This window comes from Sinocyclocheilus anshuiensis, unplaced genomic scaffold (assembly GCF_001515605.1).
Source record: "Sinocyclocheilus anshuiensis isolate Anshui unplaced genomic scaffold, SAMN03320099.WGS_v1.1 scaffold968, whole genome shotgun sequence".
In the NCBI taxonomy this organism is placed as follows: Eukaryota; Metazoa; Chordata; class Actinopteri; order Cypriniformes; family Cyprinidae; genus Sinocyclocheilus; species Sinocyclocheilus anshuiensis.
The window spans coordinates 549,632-561,975 of NW_015549636.1; the positions used below are offsets into that span (position 1 = coordinate 549,632).

The following is a 12,344-nucleotide window of genomic DNA, read 5'->3' on the forward strand; positions in this document are numbered from 1 at the left end:
TAACCAGGGGCGTAAATTTCGTCTAACAGTAGGGGGGGGGACAATAAACATATTTCTCAAGGGCAGTTTTTGAAGGGGACACAAATAATACAGCTAAAATTGTACTTGTAAGGATATGTATACACAGAGGAAAGCTTTACTACTATTACTGCAGCAGGGAGGCTGTGCCAAATTAGACAACTTCAAGCTGTTGTGGTCGCGCTGTGACAGCTCTCGTGTCCGTTGTAGACATTACTATCCTTCACAGTGTTGCAGAGTCTGCGGTTTTCCCATGGAATTGGACTACTTTACCACTGTTGCCGCGGGTTGTTTTTCATGTCCACGGGTTGAAGCGACCCCAATAATGTGATATTTAGCCCCTGGAATATGATTTTTACCAGGGAACCCCCTCCGAAATGTAGTTAGTTTGGGCTAGTTTTGAGTAGGAATTGGGTGGGTTTTGATGTGAAAACCTGGCTACCCTGTCCGTCAAGCAGGTAACGTTATTATAGATAACATAGCGGACTCATCGAAAAATACATTGGCATCATCTGTATTAAAGAGAAAATAATAACTTAATCCGGTGTTTAAGTGAATAAAATAGCCTTGACAGCCTTGGAGTTCCACAGCTATTGACTTTGTTCTCTATCACCGGACTCGTGTGTGTGTGTAGGTGATGTAAAAGAGGAAAGCAGGCATTTGGACCAAAGCACTGTGAGGCAAGGGAGGGGGAGACTCAAAATGTTTCTAAACTCAAAACGCATTTTTGCCTCGTTACTTACACAATTATTTAAAGTATAAAACATTGTTATTTACAATACACAGCGTGGTTTTTAATCATATTTTTAGGGGGGACAACCCTCAGATGTTTCCGCCTATGATAGTGACCAGTTGTCAAATTCCAAAAGGACAAAACACATGAATGAGATTTCAGACATTCTCTCTCTGTAGGTTGTCTGGCTGTATGGTGACAGAGGAAGGCTGTGGTTATTTGTCTTCAGCTCTGAGTTCAAACCCCTCACACCTGAGAGAGCTGGATCTGAGCTACAATCACCCCGGACACTCAGGAGTCCAGCTGCTCAGCAACAGACTGAATGATCCACTCTGCTCACTGCAGATTCTCAAGTATGTGGAGCAGTTATGACTCATATGTGTGTTTGTTTGTGTGATGGGGTCAACAAAGAGCAATCTTCTAAGAAAGTCTGTGAGCCACAGGTGGCGTTTCCTTATGACAGAGTAGGGTTGGGCGATATAGCTAAAAAATGTATCAACAATATAATGTTTCATATCGTTCGGTATCGATAATTATTGACATTTTTATTATAACCTTTTTTAAAACAAAGAGCAATAGAAAAAAATTAATTCAACCGCTGTATTTTTAATTTACCCAGTTTAAGACAAACAACAATTTCTTTTGTTTGTTTTAACAGTCAAACACAAAATAAAATTTAAACAAATATCTAATTTCTTATGTCTTATATTCAGATTAAATAGCCACAGGAGGGCGCAATGAGCAAAATAATGCAGCGAATTAAATTGTTTATGTAATGCAATTAAAATAACAGTCTATAAAAAATGTGCACAATGTCTAAATTAACATATATAAATCAAATATAATTTGATAAATTGCATAAACAATTATGAACAAAACAGCATCATGTATTTATACATAGCTTAATTGAAATAGACGAAGCGCCGATCACGCAGATTGCATTTAAAAACATGAGACGCAGTGAAATGGAATAAACGTCCACAAATTCGCAATGTGTTTTCTAAAAGTTTAAACTCTTTTAACTTTACATGGCTTTCTATACATCTCTTGCGTGAAACACGAGTGCAACAGTCATAGTTGTCTGTCCCAAAAATGCGCCTAATATGCGTTCTTTGTGAATGGCTTGGTTTTGGTTTTAACCTAACCAATAGCTTCTCCGCATTGAGCTTCTATATTTCTCTAATATTTTGAATGAATAACGCAGCAGCGGCGTGTCTTGTGGGTTCAACTGGACAGACTAACAAATACAATAAAATACGACAAAGACACTTGCATCATCATCACCGCATCTCTTGCGCCTCTGATGAGGCTCCCTCACTGACGCACACCTAACATTCAATTGCACCGTTTTTGCATTCAAATGCAAATTTTTATTTTAAATTCGATTAATATTAATTTTTTATTCACAATCTCCTCATCACAGGCAGGCACAGCACTCAGCATGTGTTCGTGTGTACTGTCTGCGTCTCTCATAGCACATGCCTATACCGTGCGCTATATCGAACATTTTTTTTATTGTTATTGATGAAGGTGTACCGTTGATAAATACCAATACCCTTTTATCGCCCAGGCCTATGAAAGAGTATGGCAGTTGCCATACCCTAGCCCAGTCAGGTGTGCATTGAAAAATTATCTAAACTTCACATCTCTATTATATTTCATTATTATTATTTTAAATCAGAGGGTTTTACAAATATTTAACCAATGATAAGCATTAAAAAGAGCTTGTCAGTAAAACTTCGTAATGCCATTGGATCCTCAAGCTGTCAGCGAAACCTCGCAACTTCATCTCGCCTCCATTCAGATTGACGCGCCACGCACAGACAGATCTCCGTTTGTTTGCAATGCAAGGGTAAATAAATAACTATGTTTGAATAGTACAGCGTTTTCTTTACTCAAACACTATGTCTGTAAAGGCTGATGTTTTTTGTGTGTTTGAAGAGCGGAGAAGAAGGCTATTTTCTGTCTAGTTGTAGCCAATATACTTTTGTATGTTTTAAATATCCTGTGCATATAGCGCTTCATCGTTTATATCATGAGATTTTGGCCAAGTATATTAAACAGCAAGAAAAACTAAGCACCCATATAGCTACAATAAACGTTTTATAACCTGTAAAAGTCGATGAAAGCGTATAATGCCATGCATTTGCTGCCTCAGATAGAACCGTTCTATTGACAGACAAAACACAGATCTCCTCATTCACTGGTCAAAAACCTTGTTAACTCCCATTTGAGCTTGATTTTCTTATAATGTTAAGTGCAAGTCTCTGATACACTACCAACACTGATGACGCAGTGTTTAATTATTGAAATATTTCCCCCTTTCTATCTTTTTTCCCTGCATTTCAGTGCTTCAGTGTGCCATTGGACTGTTTTATTTACACCCCCCACCCCCCGCGCCATACCATATGGTCTTGTAAAACGCAGCCACTGTTGTGAGCACTGTGATTTTACATTTTTAAGATTGTAAATCTAGAGAAAGATCAAGACATTCATAATTCTTTTTTTTTAATTTATTATTCTTTGCAATGTGGTGTTATTTTCCACTTACTAGACTAAGTCATGCAATTATTATTTTTTGTTGTTTTTGTTTTTGAAATTGCTTAATTACACTTTGTGACATGACTGCTGTCATACCTAATACAGCTAGCACAGCTTCATCTTTCAACAAAAGTTTCTTCATGAACCCTGCATTACATTGTGCCTCATTTAGAAAACAATGTTCAGTCAAATGCTCCTTTCCTCTCTCATTTGTCCTGTTGTCACGAGTAGCTCAAACGCATGGAGTGTGTAAGAAATAGTATGGGGCATCTGTCTATTTTAGTGATCGGGACCCTATGACTTGTGAGCCACACCTGGCTGTTGGACAAAAATAATTTGGCTCACCAGGTCTCTCATCCGTACCAACAAATGATCAATAAAAAATGAGACGCATAACTATAGATTTGATTGAGCACCAGTAGGTGGGGCCAATGGTGTGAGGATGTAAAAGTGAGCGTCAGTGTCTTGCTGTATAAATATATTTGCCTGTGTGACAAATCCTACAGAATCTAAACGAGCCATTTTTCAATCTTGCTTAAATGCATTTTTTGTACTGAGGAGGATATATTGGGCTTTGAAACTTGCAAGATGTCTTAATGGTGTCATGATGTGATCAAAAGATCAAGGCAAATTTGGTTTCTCATGACATGAACCATTTAATACTTTGTTGTACTCTTTCAGGTTCAAATGCAGAATTTATTCACCCTTATTATTTGTTTGTGTATGTACTTTTGTCTCTTTTCATTATGTCTTTGTTCAGTTTGGACCATGGAGAACATTTCAGGATCACACAAGGACTGCGAAAGTGTAAGTCATGGATACACAAATTCACCAATACATATTTAATAAAGCCATAATTGTTCTAATCTGTCTTTCTGTGATGTTTTTCCCAGATGCATGTGATCTCACACTGGATCCGAACACAGCACACACTCGTCTCTCTCTGTCTGCAGGGAACAAGAAAACAAAGTGTGAGAGAGAGAATCAGCCGCATCCTGATCATCCAGAGAGGTTTGAGAACTGTGAGCAGGTTTTGTGTAGAGAGAGTCTGACTGGACGCTGTTACTGGGAGGTTGAATGGAGCGGATGGGGTCATGTAGCTGTGGCATACAAAGGAATCAAACGGAAAGGTGGGAGCAAATGTCGGTTTGGACTCAATGAAAAGTCCTGGAATATTTACTGTTGTGATACAATTTACTCTGTCTGGCACAATAATAAGAGCACAAACATTCCTCGCCCTTCACCATCTACTAGAGTAGGAGTGTATCTGGACTGGTCAGCTGGCTCTCTGTCCTTCTACAGTGTCTCTAACACACACACAGACACAGACACACAAACACACACACTCACACACTTACACACATTCAACACCACATTTACTGAACCCCTCTATGCTGGATTTCTGGTTTATCGTGATTCTTCAGTGTTTCTCTGTCCGATGTAGCAACCTCTTGTGAGAAAACACAAAATTAATTGCTAGGAGTGTCTATTACATTTCATAAAAATTCATTTTTTCATAAAAAAAACTAATTGTGACTATTTCATTATGAAATAAGTAGTTGGCTAGTTACATTATAACATATAGTCACATTGTAAGATAACTTGTATTGTGAGGTATACATCTTATTATTCAGTGTGGAAGTAAGCCGTTTTCTGTGAATGTGCGAGACTTCTGGTTCATTAGCCGCTGAAGGGAAATAACAAGAATAACAACAAACTGCAGTAAACTGTAAAATAGTTTGCACTACAAACCAGTGTGTTCATAATTAAGACATGACATTAAAATAATATGGCAAGAAACACCAGTTTGCAAAACCAGCTGTTTTGTAGAGCTAAAAATAGCTGAAAGCGAACCACACCGGAAGCCAGATGCATTAAATGTACAAATGGCAGCGCCGCTCTTACGGGAAAAATAAGGTGGATAAAGCCCGATTGTGAGGTCATATTCCACAGACTTACGAGTCCATATAAGGTAATTGAGCTATTATGTATTTTAGATATTTATTTTAATACGCAAGTTTTTTTTTGTTTTGTTTTTTTTTAGTAAAAGCATGACATGATTTTTCAAAACATTTGAATCTTCATATTTGAATCCTGTTTGTCGTGGATTTTTTTTCACCTTTTAATTATAAGCTATCATCTGCTGTGTGAGATTCAGTGGAGACTTCACTGAGTCAATGTGATGGTCTGTAGAAGCATTCTGAGCTCTGCTGGACTCTTTAATTAATGCATTAATTTAGTATGATCTTATAAAAGCTACTGTAGATGTTGTCACTGTTTCATAGGATCCACAGACTCAGCTTCATCCTACTGGATTGTCAGCAACTGTTAGTTCAGTGTGTTTTATACCTGTACACTATATGTGCAATATTACATATAATTAATCATCACTTACTGATTAACATTACCATAATTAAATAAGATAATCTTCTATAACACTGAAAATGTGTGTATGTGATTCTTTTTTTTTCTTTTATACCCATAACAACTGAGTGACATGCTTAATATAGTGAAGATCTGCTGTATGCCACTGGTCCATGATTGTGTATATGTATTTAACTGCATCTGTAATATTTATGCCCCTGTAAATTCTTTCTTTTAAGTGGATTTAAATAAATTGTTAAAATATGTGTTTATTTTTTCCTGTGTTTGGGTTAAAAAAAAATTTAAAAAAACTTTGTCAGGTAACCTACAATGTGGTTTTATTCAATTAATACTACCTGACTTCATTATTTTGTACCAGTGAAAGTACCTTTCACCCTTTCACAGTTGTGGCAGATGTCACACCGTCTCCTCTCTTCTTTCAGTCTGTTTTCATTGTTCATCTGCACTCCTCTCTCGTGTCCTGAATGGATGTGTTGTTGGAGTCTCTGTGAGTCTGTGCGCAGGTCATCTCTCTGTGGGACACGGTCAGAGTCTGTCCTGTACTGTCTGGATCATCTGACCGCTGTGAGCTGGGAGTGAGAGACGACTGACACATGAAGGACACAGACTTTATGTTGCAGCACCACGGCCAGGTAAAACGACACCTGGTTAAGACGCCTTGGTTTTTAAAAAGAAAAGCTTTGCCCTCCCTCTAGTGGCACAGATCATGACATTCTCATGGCATTCATGACTGCGTGGTTTGTGTGTTGGAGCAGGGTTGGGCTGCGGCCCTCAGGAACTGAGTTTGACACCCCTGATTTAGATTAATGCTACAGTAAGTGTGTGCGCTTCACGTTGGGTGGTTCTTTGCCTCCACGCCATGCAATAACCATGGTAACTATGGATTATCCCTTACACATTTTAAATACTATATGTTGTGTTTCTGGAAAGTGGTGTTTATAGCGTAATGGCGTGGTGAATGTCAATACAAAGTTATTACTTCATTAGACAACATAACATTTTCTTGATGTTTAGTTTTGGTGTTGAGTTTAATTTTCATTCAGACTGTGTGCTCTCCCTGCTGAAGAAAAAAAACAATAGACACATTACAAAATTTGTAATGGTTTTACTGTTTATAATGGGACTTGTATTGGTTTTAATGGAAACTGTGGGTCTCTACTGGTAATTAGTCGCCTTCTATTGGTGGCTTGTTAAAACCAATAAATCCTAATGGAATATGTCCCAAAACACTACAGAAAAACATTTTTTAATGGTTTTAATGGTTAAAATTTGATGGTTTTTAATTTTGTGATGGTATTTGTAGTGGAAACCATTAAAATTTCCTGTGATGGTTTTATTGTTGTTTTTCAGTAGGGCTGTCACCTACATCTCAGCTGCTCTAGAGTAGACTCACTTGAGTGAGATGATGCTCTGCGCCACTACAGGACGCGCGAGCGTGTTTACTGCGAAGTAACACGTGACTAACTAGAACCGAAAGTGAAAGAGGATGAAAAGAAGAGACGCCATTTCAAGGTTTTAAACCTGTCAACATTAGATATTTAAACCGCCTGTTTTGTGGTAAGTTAAGAATGTATTTATTTATTAAGAATTGATCATGTAAGTGTATGTCGCCTACACTGAGCTGCTTTTTGTGTGTTGCTGTTCTTTACATTAGATTTAAACCTCGATCATTCGACAGTTTAACAGCTCTGGACAAAATGGCCGAAACGTAATTTAGACAACTGAAGTGCGTAGCTGAATTATTCTGATATACAGACTTTGACTATTGAAGAGGACGAAGGTCGGAAGAATACGGAGACAGAAGAATGCGAGTTCCATAAATATTTTACTTTAAACTGTAAATCCTAATTGTTGCAGACATGCACTGTACTTCCATTACGCCTCCTACCAACTCCTCCTCCTCAAAAAGAAAAAAGAAAAAAAAAGAAGATAAAAAGGACCTAAACCTATATGGTATCCGAGTATCAGATACTGAAAGGATTTGCTAAAGTGAATTAAATGGGTCATATGATGCAATTTCAAGTTTTCCTTTCTCTTTGGAGTGTTACAAGTAAGAGAGAGGCGGGGCATAGAGGACCTACAATAATGTACAGTATTTGAAAAATAATGTGTTTTTTGAACATTAAAGCATGTCAACATATTCTGTTACACCAAATACACAAAATAATGATCTTTAAAAAAGCATCATATGACCCCTTTAAATGGGCTAAAATTTCCGTGTCATCTGAACGTCCTTGTTCTTCCTTTGGGGGTTTTCCTGAGTGCACGAAAACAAAAGGATTTGCTTTAACAGATGGAAACAAAAATAGAAATCAGACATTTTTAAAAAGACATCTTATTTGTGCCTTTTGGGTTATTCGTGGTTATATAGCATCCCATAGGCAAATGAAGGGGCGTAGCCATCATTTCAGAGTAATATATATATATATATATACAGGCTGTATATTACATTTACATTTATATTTAGTCATTTATCAGACGCTTTTATCCAAAGCGACTTACAAATGAGGACAATAGAAGCAATCAAAACTAACAATAGAGTAACAATATATAAATGCAAATGACAAGTCTCGATTAGCCTAATATATATATATATACACACACACACACACACATTTTACACATAAAAATACACACACACACACACACACAAAGAAAAACAAGTAGAAAGAATAGAAAAAAATTGAAAGCTAGTTTTTTTTGAAAGAAGATACATAAAGTAGAATTAAAATAGAATAGAGAGTGCTAGAGTTAGAGGGTCAAATAAAGATGGAAGAGATGTGTTTTTAGCCGATTCTTGAAGATGGTTAAGGACTCAGCTGCTGGGATTGTGTTGGGCAGGTCATTCCACCAGGAGGGAACAGTTAATGAAAAAATCTGAGAAAAGTGATTTTGTGCCTCTTTGAGATTGCACAATAATACGCCGTTCACTTGCAGAACGCAAGGTTCTAGAGGGCACATAACTCTGAAGTAATGCATTTAGGTAAAGGGGTGCAGAGCCAGTGGTGGTTTTGTAGGCGAACATTAATGCCTTGAATTTAATGCGAGCAGCTACTGGTAGCCAGTGCAAATTGATGAACAGAGGTGTGACATGCGTTCTTTTCAGCTGTTAAAGATTAATCTTGCAGCGGCATTTTGGATTAATTGTAAATGTTTGATAGAAGTGGCTGGAAGACCTGCTAAGAGAGCATTGCAATAATAGTCCAGCCTGGACAGAACAAGAGCAACAAGGAGGAGTTGTGAAACATGATCCGAAAGAAAGGGCCTGATCTTCTTGATGTTGAATAAAGCAAATCTGCAAGACCGGACAGTTTTAGCAATGTGGTCTGAGAAAGTCAGCTGATCATCATATATATATATATATATATATATATCAATTAGTTATCCAAAGTTGCTGATAAATGTTTGTTTTTATCTCCATCTGTTTGTCTATTTACTTTCTTTTGTCTTTTCAGCTGTTTTTTTTTTTTTTATCTTTTCATCTTTTTTGCATCATAAAAGGTCAACCAGTCTCTTAGCATTGTTTTTGAGAAATGAGAGTAGGAAATAAGTCTCTGTGAAGAAAGAGAAGATAAGGATACAACCTCTAAAATGAGTTCTCCATCTCCTGAGTTCAGCTGTGATCAACAGATGAAGAACCTCTCCACTACATCCAAAGATGAAGCAGGGACCGCTGAGCCCAGGTAAGACACTAGCCATTTTGGCATTTGTCAGATGCTTTTATTCAAAGTTATTTACAGTGGATTCCAGAAGCCTGTGGTTGGTTTGTGAACGGCATCTCACGATACCACCAGAGACGCACAAAATAATTTTCCTGAATCATTTTCTGTCATGCTGGGATGCAATCCTGCCTGCTTCTGTTCTCCTGTGAACACAGTCTTCTCCACTGAGAGGATTTGTTGGGCACGGCTCACAGTCTCTTGGGGCCGGTTGCACCAGCTTAAAAAAAAATGGATGTAAGCTCTACACTGGTCTTAGCTACGTCCAGATTTACAATAAACAATTACAACTAAAACTATGACCAGGCGCAACTATGCCTAGCTGACTATCGAGTTTATGTACAGCGAACATGACATTGTTCTCTAGCTGTTTTATTGACATCTTTCTGTAGTTGAAACAGTGATTGAGTGATTAAATGAGATATGTTTCATTGCAGTAAGATGTTTTGTTTCTTTCAACACCTTCTGATGTTCATTCATGTTTATTTTTGCTGTAATTAGTAGCAAAGAGGAAGAGATGATTGATTCATGTCCTGTTTGAACTGAGGCAAAACAGTGAATGCCACTTTAAAGAGTATCAAAGCATTTATAGTTTGTATTCCGTGATCAAATTGACAGATTTAAAAGTGGAGAATATGTTTCTTATTAAAAATAACAAAGAACAAAGCTTATTGTGATTAATCCGTGGCAAGCGAGTTACAAGTTATTTATAATGTCCAAGCATTTCTATTGTCCATCCAAGCAAGATGATGCATGGTACGGTTTCTTCTAATAATTCCAGATCACATGTAATATTTTACTGCATAATTACATAAATATATTTTGTTTTAGGTCAGTTACCTCTGTCAACAGTGTGGTCTTCGAATCTGTTTACGAATCGCTATATATTGCTTATATTGCCCGAAAAAGACCATAAACATCACAGTTCACGCCTGCCGTAATAATTAATTCACAGACATGAATCCAAAAAACTAATAATGTCCAAATAAATCATGACTTCTCACTTTACACCTACCTTTGACTAGGCATAAGGTTTTGTTTCAAATGTAGTCTTACCCAGTTTTGCCTAGACTTACAACCAGGTGTACGCCCAGCTGGTGCAACCGGCTCCTGGAGCGTATCAACTTCAAACACTTCTCAAATAGTCATTTATTTATATTTTATGTATTCATGTATCAAATGATGCATATGTGTAACAGTTCGAAGACATTGTTTTGAGCAATACAACTCAATATTGTTTTACAGTCAGTACTAGTCTGTATTCCTCTGAACAAAATCATGAAATTTCTCGTATCAATTAATTGCTTTTTGTACTCCTTATTTGTAAATCGGTTTGGAAAAAAGTATGTAAATTCAAGTCTAGCCATCTTTATTTTTATATTGCTTTATAAAATACAAATTGTTTGAAGCAGCTTTGCAGATATAGAAATTAGTTATTCAGTGATGCAAACAAAATTCTATTCTACTGTACAGCATCTCTAAAAATGACAAAAGTAATCAGTCATCATTCAGTTGAAATCAGTGCATTGTTGGTTAATTTCAGTTCAATAACTGTATAAAGTCCATCGGATTTGGAATGAGACACCCCCCCCCAAACCCCCGCCCCGCAGAGTTCTCATCCAACAGTGTCTCTGCAGTAAAGTCAATAATACGTTAAGTCAGTTCAATAACTGTATAAAGTCCATCGGATTTGGAATGAGACACCCCCCCCCAAACCCCCGCCCCGCAGAGTTCTCATCCAACAGTGTCTCTGCAGTCAAGTCAATAATACGTTAAGCGTCCCTAACCAAGCAAGCCAAAAGGCGACAGTGGCAAGTATGTGTAATAAGTATGTGCAAAATATTTAGTTTGTCTTTTGTAAGTATCAGGAGGAGGAAGAGACAGAGATCAGTGTCTCCAGAACCCAGCGGTGTGTCTGTGAAGAGTAACAGGTCCTTGATGCACCCCCCTATGTTTAGTGATGGAACAGTGACCTCTGATACTTGGTTAGTATAAAGATGTGGTTCCTGAATTACTCCCCCGAACTGCTCCACTTATTAAAATTATAGATATTGTTGAATATATGTCTTGTGGTCTCCAGTGACTCTTTGTAATGACAATAATTGACTTTGTGTTGCTCTTTTTTATTTTTCTGCATCTCACTACAGGCAGGATAGAACTGAAACAATCCTACAGAGAGACACATTAGAGACTGTAGATCTGCAGAGAGTCAAAGACCAGCACAAAACCAGCATGAAGAACAAATATGAGAGATTATTTGAGGGAATGAAACTCCAAAAGAATGAAACCCTCCTGAACAGGATCTTCACACAGCTCTACATCATAGAGGGAGAGAGAGAAGGAGTGAATGAAGAACATGAGGTTTTACAGATGGAGAAAACAGCCAGAACACAACACTCACAAGATACTCCAATTGACTGCAATGACATCTTTAAAGCCTCAGCTGAAGCAGGATCTGAGGAGAAAGAGCAGATCAAGACTGTTCTTACTAAAGGCATCGCTGGAATCGGAAAAACCGTCTCTGTGCAGAAGTTCATTCTGGACTGGGCCGAGGGAAAAGCCAATCAGGATGTAGATTTCATGTTTGTGCTTTCATTTCGAGAGCTGAACTTGATCCGAGATCATCAGTACAGTCTTCACAGACTTCTGCTGGACTTTCATCCTGAACTTCAAGATCTGGACTCACAGATTTATGAGGAGTGTAAAGTTGTGTTCATCTTTGATGGTCTGGATGAAAGCAGAATCACACTGATGTTTTCAGACGCTCAGAAAGTTTGTGATGTGACTGAGACTTCATCAGTGGCTGTGTTGATGTCAAAGCTCATGAAAGGAGAGCTGCTTCCCTCTGCTCTCATCTGGATCACCTCCAGACCAGCAGCAGCCAATCAGATCCCCTCCAAATACATCCACCGCCTGACAGAAATTCAGGGATTCAGTGAGCCTCAGAA

General features: G+C 37.8%; 2 protein-coding genes and 1 long non-coding RNA gene across 3 annotated transcripts in view; all 3 read left to right on the forward strand.

The window, feature by feature from the left end:
• The window catches only part of LOC107659779 (NACHT, LRR and PYD domains-containing protein 14-like), a 44,528-nt gene that overhangs the window by 22,661 nt on the left and 9,523 nt on the right, over positions 1–12,344 (forward strand). The gene's annotated exons all lie outside the window — the stretch shown is intronic.
• On the forward strand, positions 3,436–5,326 carry LOC107659781 (stonustoxin subunit beta-like). The gene is made up of 2 exons (XM_016448812.1): positions 3,436–4,099; positions 4,186–5,326. The coding sequence occupies exons 1-2, from the start codon at positions 3,940–3,942 to the stop codon at positions 4,734–4,736; spliced, it is 711 nt and encodes a 236-aa protein (XP_016304298.1). The 5' UTR covers positions 3,436–3,939; the 3' UTR covers positions 4,737–5,326.
• LOC107659787 (uncharacterized) lies at positions 6,063–7,877 on the forward strand. The gene is made up of 3 exons (XR_001630950.1): positions 6,063–6,309; positions 7,028–7,679; positions 7,860–7,877. It is a non-coding gene; the product is annotated as an uncharacterized LOC107659787 (long non-coding RNA).